At 45.0% G+C, this 15,396-nt stretch overlaps 1 protein-coding gene across 2 annotated transcripts; it reads left to right on the forward strand.

Moving 5' to 3' along the window:
- The first annotated feature begins 1,058 nt into the window (after nucleotides 1-1,058).
- On the forward strand, nucleotides 1,059-14,701 carry LOC310670322 (zinc finger protein 202-like). Of its 2 annotated transcripts, XM_083425492.1 has the most exons (6): nucleotides 1,059-1,184; nucleotides 4,569-5,156; nucleotides 6,238-6,364; nucleotides 8,677-8,765; nucleotides 9,763-9,889; nucleotides 10,901-14,701. In XM_083425492.1, the coding sequence occupies exons 2-6, from the start codon at nucleotides 4,758-4,760 to the stop codon at nucleotides 12,082-12,084; spliced, it is 1,926 nt and encodes a 641-aa protein (XP_083281618.1). In that variant the 5' UTR covers nucleotides 1,059-1,184; nucleotides 4,569-4,757; the 3' UTR covers nucleotides 12,085-14,701. The 2 variants fall into 2 exon arrangements, with proteins under 2 accessions (XP_083281618.1, XP_083281619.1); XM_083425493.1 differs by lacking the exon at nucleotides 1,059-1,184 and having other exon boundaries at nucleotides 4,549-5,156.
- Nucleotides 14,702-15,396: the final 695 nt, after the last annotated feature.

The following is a 15,396-nucleotide window of genomic DNA, read 5'->3' on the forward strand; positions in this document are numbered from 1 at the left end:
GTAACCTGAGTGTCCTGTCACCTGGCTGGTTCCCCTCTACCCCTCCCCATGAGTCATTCTCTGAAGACAAAAGGTAGTCGCAGTTTCCTGCCCCCTGAGGGAAGATCCGATCACTGTCCTCTGCCGAATCCACTCCCATATGCAAGTTCTTTGTGATCCTGATTGTCCTCTGTCTGGGATCATCAGGGTTGGCATAGCAACTGGGCAGGGCTCCTGTGGATGTGCTGGGATGGTGAAGGGATTATGGCGCCCTGTATCAAACCTTCCCCATTCTGTAGTCTTTCCTTCATGGAGTAAAATAAAAGTGGAACAGTGCAAATCTGATGTATGGTTGATTTTCTATGAATTTATAACAGAAGTGTAGCGTATGTAGTGTGTGAGTGTGAGTGTGTGTGAAGTTTGTACAAACTGAATGATGGGGTGTGTGTGTGTTCCTGCTACAGTACTGTATGAATGTGATCTGAGCCAAGGAGGCAGCTCAGGCAGCTGGCCAGTTTCAGGGAGGAGTTTAGGAGACAAGAGATAAAATCTAGAAAGGCTAGAAAAGCGCAAAAGTTTTGCCTGAGCGACTTTTCTCTCTCGTTCCTGTGCGCGATACATTTAAATCCGTGTTCCTCAAACTTGGGTCGCCAGCTGTTTTTTTTTAGACTACAACTCCCATCATCCCTAGCTAGCAGGACCAGCGGTCAGGGATGGTGGGTACTGTAGTCCAAAAGCAGCTGGAGACCCACGTTTGGGAAACCCCGATTTAAAACCTGCCCTGCCAGAAATAATCGTGGGAACCGTAGTTTTCCAAGGGTGCTGGAGCTTGCAGTTCTGTGCGCGTTAAGCAACAGTTCGTTGGATTCTTTTTTGGGTGCTTCAAACGTCCTGCTTATTTTTTTTATTGTATTGCTTTGTCTTTACAAAGACACACAAAAGTCCCAAAGCCACTTAACATCAAGATGAAACACCAGCAAGTGAAATTAACTAGAAGCCTTTTTTAAAAACAACAACAGAAGAACAGGGAACGCAATGCAACGCGAGAGAGAGCGGGGGTAGGGGGGGAATTCAGCAGTCTAAAGGTTAACGCGAGAGAGTCGTCCTTCCTAGAGAGGCGCCTCAGAAGAAAGAGGAAGGCCCACTTCCTGCCTGCGCCACCCCCCACCCCTCCTGCCACCATTCCCCTGGCAAAAGAGCATCTGGTGAGTGCAAAAGGGCCTCTCCGGGAAGGGGCGATTCCCCAGGGAGGAAAGAGCAGGGGACGGCATTGCATTCTTGCAATTGCATTGCACTGTTGCAATGCAGTGAATTGCATTGTTGCAAATGCATTGCATTACAGCGTTGCAATACGTTGCATTGTTGCAAATGCAATGCATTGCAGAGGAGTGGGCTTTGGTCGGTCCCGTGGGGAGAAAAGCCCAAGGCAGGCAGAAGGAGGCAGACAGGGATCTCCTGCACCGCCCCTCTTTTTTCAATCCCTACAAAGGGAGACGGGGGGGGCACCTCCAGGCTGTCACTATTGGGGGTGGGGGCAGGGATTCCAACGCATACGGGATCTACAGGTTTGCACAACTGTCGCCAAAGGCCCACTATTAATATAAACCAGGGGTCAGCAAACTCTTTCGGCAGGGGGCCAGTCCGTTGTCCCTCAGACCTTGTGGGGGCCGGACTATATTTTGGGGGGGGGGGGAAAGAACGAATTTCTATGCCCCATAAATAACCCAGAGATGCATTTTAAATAAAAGGACACATTCTAGTCATGTCAAAACACGCTGGTTCCCGGACCGTCCGCGGGCCGGATTTAGAAGGCGATTGGGCCGGATCCGGCCCCCGGCCTTAGTTTGCCTACCCATGATATAAATTAAAAGCCAGATTTTTTGGACCCTCTCCAGACGGTCTCCTTTGTTGAGTCCTAAGCCTGATTGGCTTTGCTTTGCGGAAAGCTTGCGCGGTGCTTAAAGCAGTCCCCCCCCCCTTCGTTTTGCTTGTAGAGCTCAAACCTCACCACATTATTATTATTGTTTTTATTATTAGTTATGAATTTTGTATATCACCCGTTTCCTGAAAATCGCAGGGCGGTTGACAACATAAAAATACAAAACGAGAACGCAAAAGGCAGAGACTAACCCATAACCCTCCTCCCGCAAACACAGTTACAAACTGCAAAAAGGAAAAAATAAAAATGTAATAGATCCCGCCCCGCAATGCTTGAATCCGCTTTTAATTGAGCAAACCTCTGTTTCCTGCTGTGTAAATTTGAAAAGAGGAAGCCATCACACTGTACATTTAAAGCAGTCGGATACCACTTTAAGCAGTCATGCCTCTCCTCCCCACAAAGCACCCTGTGAACTGTAGTTTTTTAAGGGTGCTGAGAGTTATTAGGAGACACCCCCCCTTCCTCTCACAGAGCTACAATCCCCAGAGTGGCTTAGTAATCAACCCCCCTTCCCAGGAAACTGTGAAATGTAGGGGGGTGTCTCTTAATAACTCTCAACACCCCTTTAACAAACTGCAGCTCCCAGGATGTTTTTTGTGGAAGCCATGAATGTTTAACATGGTATCATAGAATTGTAGAGTTGTGAGGGACCCCTAAGGGTCATCTAGACCAACCCCTGCAATGCAGGATTATCACAGTTCTTTAAATGTGTGGTGTGAATAGGCCTCTATCAGGACCACTGGTCCACCTTCATCAATATTTTTAATAATAATAATAATAATAATAATAATAATAATAATAATAATATTCAATATTGTTTAAAAACAACAGCCATTTAGGGCTTTAAAGGTCAGCACCAATACTTTGAATTTTTCTCTCTTAAAAAATCTTTATTGATTTGAATTTAAAAATACCAAAACACAACGACTTTTAATACAAATACAAAGCAAAAAAGATATAAAGAAAATAAAAAAGAGAAAAAATACATAATACTATACATTCCATATATGTAAATGCCATATCATATATACACAGAAATTCATATCAATACAAGCTAACATAAAAGAACAAAAACATCACTGTGAATTTGCTAAAAAAGACTTCCCAGCATTTTCATTTACTGTATCTCTTCTTTCCTTTATAATGCACAGTCTCAAATTAACTTAATCATTTTCGTACGTGCAAACACAATATCCTTTCCACCTTTTATTTGCAAGAATCACTCTAGTTCTGCCAGGAGATTCTTATTCTTACAATAGTTTTTTAGGTATTCTTTAAATATTCTCCATTCTTTATATACACTCTGTTTCGATTGATCTCTTACTCTCCCTGTCATCTTTGCTAGCTGGAGATATTCTGTCATTAGGGCTTGCCACTCTGCTATTGTAGGTATCGCTTCATTTTTCCAATTTCTTGCCACTAATATTCTGGCTGCCGTTGTTGCATCCATGAACAATGTTTCACAATTTTCTCAATGGAATTTGCCACCTGCCCATTGTGCCTTGGTTCTCAAACGTTGCGGAAGTCTAACTGTCTTCCAGAAAGGATTCTGTTTGACAACTGAGGTATTATTAATAATACTAAAAATAATAATACAGTTATACCTCATGTTTGCTTCAGGTTGTGCGTTTTCAGGTTGTGTTCCATGGTGACCCGGAAGTAACGGAACGGGTTACTTCCGGGTTTCGCCACTCACACATGCGCAGATGCGCAAAATGACGCCACGCGCATGCACCGAAGTGGCAAATCGCGCCCTGCGCAGACGTGGGTTGCATTCTTTCCAGGTTGCGAACGGGACTCCTGAATGGATCCCATTCGCAACCAGGGGTACCACTGTAATAAGAAAAAATCAGAGGACGTTTTCTGGCCTCCAGCTATTGATCTGGCTGCAGCCAAGAGGAAATGAATAAGATATTTATGGAGGAGTTTGAGGCCAGGGAAAACAAGAGAAGGGGCTACTTTGTGGGTGGCCCAGTTCTTGATTTTAGAAATGCAATCAAAGATTGCGTCGCCAACACTGTAGAGACCTAGAGGCAAAACCACTGCATGTGGGTGCATAACTTATTAACTTACTTATTACCCTGCCATTCACGCTAAGGTGCCAGGGTGGGTTGTTGTTGTTTAGTCGTTTAGTCATGTCCGACTCTTCGTGACCCCATGGACCAGAGCACGCCAGGCACTCCTGTCTTCCACTGCCTCCCGCAGTTTGGTCAGACTCATGTTTGTAGCTTCGAGGACACTGTCCAACCACCTCGTCCTCTGTCGTCCCCTTCTCCTTGTGCCCTCCATCTTTCCCAACATCAGGGTCTTTTCCAGGGAGTCTTCTCTTCTCATGAGGTGGCCAAAGTATTGGAGCCTCAGCTTCATGATCTGTCCTTCCAGTGAACACTCAGGGCTGATTTCCTTCAGAATGGATGCGTTTGATCTTCTTGCAGTCCATGGGACTCTCAAGAGTCTCCTCCAGCACCATAATTCAAAAGCATCAATTCTTCGGCGATCAGCCTTCTTTATGGTCAAGCTCTCACTTCCATACATCACTACTCCAGGGTGGGTTACAGCATTACAAACAGTATTTTTATTTTTTTCCCCAAACAGCTCTTCAATCTCTGGTTCCTCACTGAGCCTTAACATTTGCCTGTTTTTCCTGCAGGCAGAAGCCAGTTGGTTGCTAGCTGGAATCGTCCGCACCTGCTTGTGAAAATACCTTTGCTCCACGCAGAAGAGCTCCATCCCTTTGCAAGCCTCTGATCCGGACAGCTCTTGGCTTTAACAAGAGAGAAGTTGGCGGGAGAATATATTTACGGCGATCTCGGAAGCTGCCTTGGTGTACAGAGCGAAGATGGAGGAGCGAACCGCAGCTGGCCCTGATGCTGTTGAGATTGGGAGCCATGGGACGTACAGGGAAAAGTCTGTCCCAGAGATCCTGGGGGTGGACGATGCCAGCTCTGATGACCAACGCCAGCGCTTCAGAGGGTTACTCTACCAGGAGGCCAAGGGACCCCGAGAGGTTTGCAGCCGACTCCACAGTCTCTGCCGTCTGTGGCTGAAGCCGGAAAGGCTCACCAAGGCCGAGATGCTGGACATGGTGATTCTGGAGCAGTTCCTGGCTGTCCTCCCCCCGGAGATGGAGAACTGGGTCAGGGAGTGCGGAGCGGAGACCAGCTCCCAGGCGGTGGCCCTGGCCGAAGGCTTCCTCCTGAGCCAGGTGGAGGGGAAGAAGCAGGGAGAGGAGAAACAGGTGAGAGAATATTTTCATCTCTTTTTTTATTAACATATAAAACACATACATATACATTTACACAATACACGTACACAACACACTACCTAATTTTCCTAACATAAAACATACCTACGTTGCTGTATATAATACCTACCTATACTATACATAGAGGGGCGCGAGTGGCTCTGTGGGTTAAACCACAGAGCCTAGGACATGCCGATCAGAAGGTTGGCGGTTCGAATCCCCATGACGGGGTGAGCTCCCATTGCTCGGTCCCTGCTCCTGCCAACCTAGCAGTTCAAAAGCACGGCAAAGTGCAAGTAGATAAATAGGTACCACTCCAGTGGGAAGGTAAACGGCGTTTCCGTGCGCTGCTCTGGTTCACCAGAAGTGGCTTAGTCATGCTGTACACCGGCTTCCTTGGCCAATAAAGTGAGAAGAGCTCCGCAACCCCAGAGTTGGCCACGGCTGGACCTAATGGTCAGGGGTCCCTTTACCTCTTATACTATACATATCAACATACCTACACGCCTACCCCATACGGACACCCACCAAGTGACTTGACTTCCACCTGTTCTTGTTACGCTATTTTATCCAACCATCTCGTCTTCTGTTGTCCCCTTCTCCTTGTGTCCTCCATCTTTCCCAACATCAGGGTCTTTTCCAGGGAGTCTTCTCTTCTCATGAGGTGGCCAAAGTATTGGAGCCTCAGCTTCACGATCTGTCCTTCCAGTGAGCACTCAGGGCTGATTTCCTTAAGAATGGATGCGTTTGATCTTCTTGCAGTCCATGGGACTCTCAAGAGTCTCCTCCAGCACCAGAATTCAAAAGCATCAATTCTTCGGCGATCACCCTTCTTTATGGTCCAGCTCTCACTAGTGATTTGAATCATGATATAAATCGTGATTTAAATTGATTAGATTTAAATCAAATCCGCCCTAGTGGCAGGTGGGCCATTCTCTGCTTCCTGTGTTCCTGTTCCAGCCCCACTGAGTGCTGCAGAGTTTTGCAGAGCTGGAAGAAGATGATGCTGAAAATCCATCCCAGTCCCCTAGTTCTCTTCCCTGCTCCCTGAATCAAATCTTGGTTGCTGTTTCAGGTGCCACGGTCCCTCCCGCAAGCGGTCACTGATTCCCTCGAGTCAGAAAAGCACATTCCTAATGCCTGCAAGAAGTCACTCTGCGTGGGAATCGCGCCAGAGATTCGGACTCAAGATGCGTCGCTGGGTAAGGGAGGGTTTCCTGTTCCTTGAATTTCTGGGTGCTAGAATGTTCTCCAGGAAAATGTCTAGATCTCCCTCTTCCTTTTTGTGGATGCCTGTAATTAATGAGCCGCTGATCTCGCCTGTGGGGGGTGCCTGTCCATCTCTGAGTGTGGGTCCTCCCCCCCCCCAACTCCCAGAGCTTATTCCTCTCTCAGCCTGAGGGTTGAATTCACCATAACTCTAAGCTGGGTATGACTGCACGCAACAAGTTCCGTTTGCATGACAAGAGTAAATCTGTTTGGAGTTTTTTCTTAACTCTCCAGAACAGATTTAGCAGAGGGAAAAATCCCACTGCAATAGTAGATTTGTCCGAACACACAATTGAGTCGAATCCCATCTTGTCTCCTGTTTTAATTAATGTATTGATTCAATGTCATTGTTTTGCCACGCATTTCAGTTATGTTTATATTTTAATTTTAACGTTTTCCTCCTCCTTCTCTCCTCTTCTCCCTCCTCTCTCTTTTTAAAACCGATCTATGGGGAATCTCAAAGTGGCAAATTAAATGACTTGGTGACCATAATGTTTTATTGTTGTTGATGATTATTTATGTCCCTTTATATTATCTTGTTACCAAGTACTGTTCTGTTGTAGCGGTCTCAGGTTATATCCCAGTATCGCAGCACGCTAGTAAAAAGTATAATTTAAAACATCCTAAAAACAGTTTAAAGCAGTCACAATTATCCTCAGGGTTGCCAGGATTTTAGCCTTCAAATGCCTGCTTTTAAACGCCTTAATATGCACAACTACATTATATTATAAGGTGGTATATATATTTAGAAGTATTTTTGAAATATTTATATTTTATTAAATTTTCACATAATCCATCTTAGCTACATCACAAATAACCATTTTTGTTTTTTCTTTGACTTTCCATATTGTTTGATAAAGACATTATAATTCAGATCTCTTAACTGCCTTCTTGTTCATAACAATACATTCAATATAAACCCAACAAGAAGAAATTCCACTCTTCTAGTCTGGCAGTTAGCTTTGCTGTTTCAACACAGCCCATTAATTTTATTAACCCATTCATCTGTTGTGGATGTTGTTTCCTCTTATATTTAGAAGTATTATTCCTTTTGTTTATTATCTGATTTATATCCCATCATTCCCTCCTAAAGGAGTTCAGGTTGGCATTGCGATTATGAAATCATTGCATTATACTTGTAGCGTTTTAGAGAAAACGCTGATACCTTTTAGTTCGTGGTCGCCCCTTCAAATTAACCAAGTAATAAAAAAAGTTGATCGCATGGGCATAACAGCAGCAGTTATCTCCCGCTTGGACTACTGCAATGTGCTCTACATGGGGCTACCTTTGAAGGTGACCAGAAACTGCAATTAATCCAGAATGTGACAGCTAGACTGGTGACTGGGAGTGGCTGCCGAGACCACATAACACTGGTCCTGAGAGATCTGCATTGGCTCAGTACGTTTCCAATCACGATTCAGTGTTGGTGCTGACCTTTAAAGCCCTAAATGGCCTCAGCCTAGGATACCTGAAGGAGCGTCTCCACCCCCATTGTTCCGCCCGGACACTGAGGTCCAGCGCCGAGGGCCTTCTGGCGGTTCCCTCATTGCGAGAAGTGAGGTTACAGGGAACCAGACAGAGGGCCTTCTCGGGAGTGGCGCCCGCGCTGTGGAATGCCCTCCCTTCAGATGTGAAGGAAATAAGCAGCTATGTTATCTTTAAAAGACATCTGAAGGCAGCCCTGTTTAGGGAAGTTTTTAATATTTAATGCTGTGTTGTTTTTAACACTTGATTGGGAGCCACCCAGAGTGGCTGGGGAAACAGCCAGATGGGCGGGGTATAAATAAATTATTATTATTATTATTATTATTATTATTATTATTATTATTATTATTACAGTGGTGCCCCGCAAGACGAATGCCTTGCAAGATGGAAAACCCGCAAGACGAAAGGGTTTTCCGTTTTCAGAGGTGCTTCGCAGGACGAATTTCTCTATGTGCTTGCTTCACAAGACGAAAATGTCTTGCGATTCTTGAGGGTTTTTTTCGCTCCCCAACCCCTTTTTCTAAAGCGCTAAGCTGCTAATAGCCTTTTAGCCGCTAATCCGCTAATCCCTTAAGCCTTTAATAGCCGCTAATAGCACTAATCCGCTAATGGGCTTGCTTCACAAGACGAAAAAACAGCAAGACGAAAAGACTCGCGGAACGGATTCTTTTCGTCTTGCGAGGCACCACTGTATTATTATTATTATTAGCACTGCTTTTCTAAAAGCAAAAACAACATCTGTTTTTGCCATCTTCTGCAGCAGGCAATGGTGTGTTGTCCCTGACTGTCTCCGAATCATCTCTCATTTGTGACAGAGCAACAGCAACAGCTTCTGCACAGTCAACTCGGGTAAGGACCGTCAGAAAAACGTGTACACGGGAGTCTCCACGTTCGACAGATTCAGAGAAGTGTAGAGATGGAAGGGACCACATGAGGGTTAGCTAGTCCAGCCCCCTGCAATGCAGGAATCACACCTGAAGAATCCCTGCCAGATGGCCACCTGACCTTCCTGCAGCCAATCAGAAGCCATGTTTCGGTTTCTGAATGTTTTGGAAGTCGAACGGACTTCCGGAACAGATTCTGTTCTACTTCCAAGGTACGAGTGTATATTGGGTTCCTGTCATATGTTGATAGAGATGTTAAACCCATCAAACGACACACAACAGAGGCTGCGAGTTCTGCTTATTTTGCTTAGGCAAAAGTTTGACTCCAGAGGGGTGGTGGAGGTAGTTTGGAAGGGGACACTCATTTCTTGCAAATCGGAAATCTTGCAGAATCTGTTAGTCAATCTTTCGTTTGTATGCCACCTTTCCAAAGTTAAAACCATGCATAAGGCAGCTTACAACATGTATAAAAAAATTACATAACTACAGTGGAGCCTTGGTTCTTGAACGCAATCCGTTCTGGAACTCCATTCAACTCCATTTGAAAACCAAGGCGCGGCTTCTGATTGGCTGCAGGAGCTTACTGCACTCAAGCTGAGGCCACGTTGGACGTTCAGCTTCCGAAAAACATTTGCAAACTGGAACACTTACTTCCGGGCTTGCAGCGTTCAGGAGCTGATCTGTTTGGCGACTAAGCCGTCCGGGAACCAAGGTAGCACCGTGCAAGCATAACATAAGTAGTCGTAAACAATAAGTGAAGCATCAAAAAGCGCACAACCCAATTGAACAATTTCCACATAAGTAATAATATCCAAAATAAAGGTGCAAGAAATGAACAGTGACAGCAGCAGCAACCATTTCCACAACAATTGCTCCCTCTAAAAATACCCTAGTCCAAGATATATATGTATAAATTAAGATATATGTAACTTGAAGGAGGTGGCGTTTTCTTCCTCATTCAGGGTCCCATGGCCTTTGAGGAAGTGGCCGTGTGTTTCACCGAGGAGGAGTGGGCTCTGCTGGATCCGGGCCAAAGGGCTTTGCACGGGGAAGTGCAACTGGAGAATTACTGGAACGTGGCCTCTCTGGGTAAGGGCCACACTTTGTTAAGTTCCAACAATTTGTTATAATACAACACAGCTTTTAAAAATGCAGTCATAAAATATAGAGTGGATCTTGAAAATATGTCAGGTGTCCAAGGCATATGATGAAAACGATATACAGTGGTAACTTGGTTCTTGAACTTAATCCATTCCGGGAGTCTGTTCCAACCCCTGAAACCTTTCGAAAACCAAGACACGGCTTCCGATTGGCTGCAAGAGCTTCCTGTGCTCAAGCGGAAGCCACGTCAGATGTTTGGCTTTCGAAAAACGTTCGCAAACCAGAACACTTACTTCCAGGTTTACGGTGTTTGGGAGCCAATTTGTTCGGGAGCCAAGCCATTCGAGTACCAACGTACCACTGTAATGAAGTTGCCAGACACACTTCTGTAAGGAGGGAGTTCTACAGCTTATTGTCTGCCACCATCACTATCCTGAGCTTCGGGGGGTGGGCTTCTTGGAGGTCTGTAGGAAAAGAGGCAGTTTTTCATATATTTGAGGCCTGGATGATTTATGGTTTTAAACACAAGCATGAGTACCTTGAATTGGGCCTGGGAATTAACCCGTTGTATGGTACCCAGTGTAGCTTGGAACTGTAAGTAAATCATTTTAAACTTACTTAGCAGTGTGTGGTCTGTTCATTGCAAAAGGGGTAGATCAACTTACGTGCACCTGAGATGGGATAAAGAAATGCAGCTGTTTGAAAACATGTGTTATATGAGATTTAAGTGGAACCCCAGGCAGTAATTTGGCCGCTGCAGTTTGGACCAGTTGAAGTTTCTAAGTCATCTTCGAGTGCAGCCCCAATCAAATCTGGACAGCACAGTCTAGGAACTTGTAGGATGTGTAGAGCAGTTCTGGAAGGAATGTGGAAGCAGAACCACACCTGTACGACACATTCTTTGCAGCAATAAATTTGGCATGATGGGGGATGAAAAAAATACTTCCTCCTTGTTCCCCTGCTTTGTCCGCTAACCAAGTTTCTCTCTCTGTATTCCAGAAGGTGATGAGTGGGAGCATAAGACTGATGAAGGGACATATGGAGAGTCGTCGGAAAGGAACAAGAATCTAGAAATGGAAGAGGAGATTGGAGATCAAGTTGAGCCTGAAAAGCAGGAAGGAAATCAAACAGAGATGTGGATGAACGAATCTGTTACGTGGCAGGGTGACAATTTCCCCGAAATCTTAGTTCAGCAGGGAAAACAGAAAGGGCAAAGAAAAAATGTCTGTCCGGTATGTGGGAAAAGCTTCAATCGCAAGTCAGACCTTAATGTTCATTGGAGAATCCACACAGGAGAGAAGCCATACAAATGCTTGGAGTGTGGAAAGAGTTTCCGGCAGCTAGCAAGCTTCTCATCACATCAAAGAATTCATACGGGAGAAAGGCCATATAAGTGTTCCGAGTGTGGAAAGGGATTTTACGACAAATCGAGCCTGGTCATCCACCAAAGAATCCACACAGGGGAGAAACCATATCAGTGCTTGGTATGTGGAAAAGGCTTCCATCAAAGCTTCGGCCTGACTTCCCACCAAAGAATCCACACCGGGGAGAAACCGTACGTTTGCTCGGAATGCGGGAAGAGCTTCTACGATAAGCCACACCTTACTAGACACCAAAGAATCCACACGGGGGAGAAACCATATACTTGTACGGAATGTGGAAAGAGCTTCAGCCAAATCACGAGCTTCACTTCCCATCAGAGAATCCACACCGGGGAGAGACCCTTCATGTGCTCGCACTGCGGGAAGAGCTTTTACGACAAGTCCAACCTTCTCACACACCAAAGAATCCACACCGGAGAGAGACGATATGAGTGTCAGGAGTGTGGGAAGACCTTCAGTCAGAAAAAGAGCCTCACCTCCCATCAAAGCATACACACAGGAGAGAAACCGTATCAGTGCCCGGAGTGTGGGAAGTATTTCAGGCAGCAAACGGACCTTACTTCACACCAGAGAATCCACACTGGGGTGAGACCTTTCCAGTGTCTGGAATGTGGGAAGAGGTTTTACAGAAAAGCGGATCTAAACAGACACCAAAAAGTTCACGCTGGGGTTGGGAGACCCATCATTGCTTGGAGCGTTGAAATGGCTTCAGATGGCGTATCCATCTTATGCCCTCTAGGGGAATTCACAGAGGAAAGCCAGTGTATGGCTTCTGAGATTAAGCAAGAACCCTGTTGCTAGCACAGCCCTTATTAGCCATCAGAGAACCCACACAGGGAATTCAACTCCTCTGCCCCAAATGAATACTTGGGAGTGTTGGGGAGCGTAAAAGAAGCTTTCGGAGAATTGAAAAGCTTGCTGACTTATTTTGTGACATTTCAGTTGGCCCAAAGAAAGGTTTTGCCTTACTGTGGACTTCTTATTTTGTACTTCCATTTTTTGCACTTAAGATTTCTGTAAAAAGAAAGTTTTCATACTATTCTGAACAAACGAATGAAAGCTTCAAGCCTGGCAGATGCAAGAGTTAACCATGACACAGATTGTGAAACTGGTTTTGGACCATGGTTTCTGTTGGACCAGCTTCTCATATGAGCACACTTGGAGATCAAGGTCATCTACGTAGGCCCTCTTGTCAATTCCAAACCTACGCCTGGGGAGGGGCCTTCCTCTGTAGCCACACCCTACCCATGGAGATTTCACAGAACCGTAGAGTTTGAAGGGACCACGGGGACCACCTAGTCCAACCCCCTGCAATGCAGGAATGTTTTTGCCCAGCGTGGGACTTGAACGCCTTGGCCCTTAGATTAAGAGTCTCATGCTGTACCAACTGAGCTATCCCGGGTGACTTGTCCCCCCTCTCTGATTCATGGCCTTTCCTTGCAGTGTTAAGACCAGCCTTATGTTTAAGCACTAGCCTGATAGCCTTAGGAGACAAGGAATTGTGGGCAGGCAAGTGAAGGGGGCAGTATTCTGTACCCTCTCTTGAGTTCAGCACAAAATGCAAGTGGCTTGTCAGAGGAGGGTTTCTGGCACTATTTCCAGGCCAGCATGATGGTAAGAAAATAATAGTGGCAGGCCAGTAATTTTTGTGAACTTATTTATAAGGTCGGTTTATTTTAGGGAGGTCTTCAGCGTTTGGAAGTTGGGTTTGATTGATTGATTGATTGATATGCCATAATTGATATATAATCTTTGTGGGATATTTTCAATGTTACTTCCTTCTTTTTCTTCTAGATATTGCATGGCCATGATTGCATAAGTAACATACATATTTGGTTTACGCGCCTTGTATTTTCACAAAGCATCTTCACTGCAGCATTTTTTTAATCTCTTAGGATGGGGTGGGAGAGGAGGCAAAATGGAAAGCTGTTTGTGAAGTTTGTTTTTGTACCTTTCTGCTTTCTGCTTGGTGCTGTCTTCTCCTTTTTTTGTGTACAGTGGTACCTCGGGTTACATAGGCTTCAGGTTACATAGGCTTCAGGTTACAGACTCTGCTAACCCAGAAATATTACCTTGGGTTAAGAACTTTGCTTCAGGATGAGAACAGAAATCGTGCTCCAGCGGCACGGCGGCAGCAGGAGGCCCCATTAGCTAAAGTGGTGCTTCAGGTTAAGAACAGTTTCTGCTTAAGTACGGCCCTCCGAAACGAATTAAGTACTTAACCCGAGGTACCACTGTAATCAATTTATATTGAAAGTTTTCAACATCAAATGCAATAAAAGCCTAATAATAATAATAATAATAATAATAATAATAATAATAATTTATTATTTACACGCTGGCTGGGATTCCGCAGCCACTCTGGGCGGCTCCCAACAGAATCTTAAAAACATGATAATACATCAATAAAAGCTTCCCTAAACAGGGCTGCCGTCAGATGTCTTCTAAAAGTCAGATACAGTGGAACCTTGGTTGTCGAACCCTTCGAAGCTGAACAATTTGGAACCTGAACACCGATAATCCGGAAGTGAATGCTTCAAACGATTTTCAGAAGCCGTACAGCTTCCAAGCCGCATTTTTCATTTTTTTCCCATTGACTTTGCAGCCAGCCCATTGATCCTCAGTTTTTGAACTTTTTGGAAGTTGAACGATTTTCTGGAATAGATGTAAGTTCGAAAACCGAGGTTCCACTGTAGTTGTTTATTTTCTTGATGTCTGATGGGAGGGTGTTCCACAGGGCGGGTGGCACCACCGAGAAGGCCCTCTGCCTGGTTCCCTGTAACCTCACTTCTCTCAGTGAGGGAACTGCCAGAAGGCCCTCGGAGATGGACCTCAGTGTCCAGGCTGAAACTAATATAAAAAAGGGAAAAGAGCAAGAATAACAAAAGCAAGACAATAAAGATGGAAAAGAAGAAAAAGGGACTATAAAGCCCTATAGTAAAATGATTTCTTCATCCTTATTCCACACAAAGAAGAGTTCTGAACCCTCCCAGCGCTCACAAAGAATCATAAAGTTGGAAGGGACCCTGAGGGTCATCTAGTCCAACCCCCTGCAATGCAGGAATACTCAGCTGCCCCGGACGGGGATCGAACCTGCGACCTTGGTATTATCAGCATCACGCTCTAACCAACTGAGCTATCCAGGCTCCCTCTATAACTGATACGTAACCTTTGTGGGATATTTTCACTGTTGCTTCCCCCCACCCACAAACCGCGCTATTTCTGGCTTGTTGATTTTGTTCTCTTCCTTTTGAAATACTTCTTGTTCGTGCTTGCATATGTTGTTGCTTTTAATTGCATATTATTATTATTATTATTATTATCTTCATCATCATCATTTTCCTTAGCAGCATTGAACTATATATGGAAAGGAAAGGCATAAGCATTGAAAGCAAATCAATAAAGGATAACATATGGACACACGAGTTCTTTACTGTGTGAGAAGGGATTAGAATCATAGAATCATAGAGTTGGAAGAGACCACAAGGGCCATCGAGTCCAACCCCTTCCAAGCAGGAAACACCATCAGAGCACTCCTGACATATGGTTGTCAAGCCTCTGCTTAAAGACTTCCAAAGAAGGAGACTCCACCACACTCCTTGGCAGCAAATTCCACTGTCGAACAGCTCTTACTGTCAGGAAGTTCTTCCTAATGTTTAGCTGGAATCTTCTTTCTTGTAGTTTGGATCCATTGCTCCGTGTCCGCTTCCCTGGAGCAGCAGAAAACAACCTTTCTCCCTCCTCTATGTGACATCCTTTTATATATTTGAACATGGCTATCATATCACCCCTTAACCTCCTCTTCTCCAGGCTAAACATGCCCAGCTCCCTTAGCCGTTCCTCATAAGGCATCGTTTCCAGGCCTTTGACCATTTTGGTTGCCCTCCTCTGGACACGTTCCAGTTTGTCAGTGTCCTTCTTGAACTGTGGTGCCCAGAACTGGACACAGTTCTCCAGGTGAGGTCTGACCAGAGCAGAATACAGTGGCACTATTACTTCCCTTGATCTAGATGCTATACTCCTATTGATGCAGCCCAGAATTGCATTGGCTTTTTAAGCTTTTTTTAGCATTATCTGATGCCCTCAAGGCTCTTTGGGCTTTCTTGGGACACC

The sequence above is a fragment of the Podarcis tiliguerta genome (assembly GCF_965153285.1).
Source record: "Podarcis tiliguerta genome assembly, chromosome: 2".
Lineage (NCBI taxonomy): Eukaryota > Metazoa > Chordata > Lepidosauria > Squamata > Lacertidae > Podarcis > Podarcis tiliguerta.

What these genes read in the sequence shown, in the direction of transcription:
- LOC310670322 (XM_083425492.1), top strand. Translation starts at nt 4,758, where the DNA reads ATGGAGGAGCGAACCGCAGCTGGCCCTGATGCTGTTGAGATTGGGAGC. An exon ending in GACTCAAGATGCGTCGCTGG is followed by an intron (nt 6,365 to 8,676) that starts GTAAGGGAGGGT and finishes CATCTTCTGCAG; the next exon opens with CAGGCAATGGTGTGTTGTCC. An exon ending in CTTCTGCACAGTCAACTCGG is followed by an intron (nt 8,766 to 9,762) that starts GTAAGGACCGTC and finishes TTCCTCATTCAG; the next exon opens with GGTCCCATGGCCTTTGAGGA.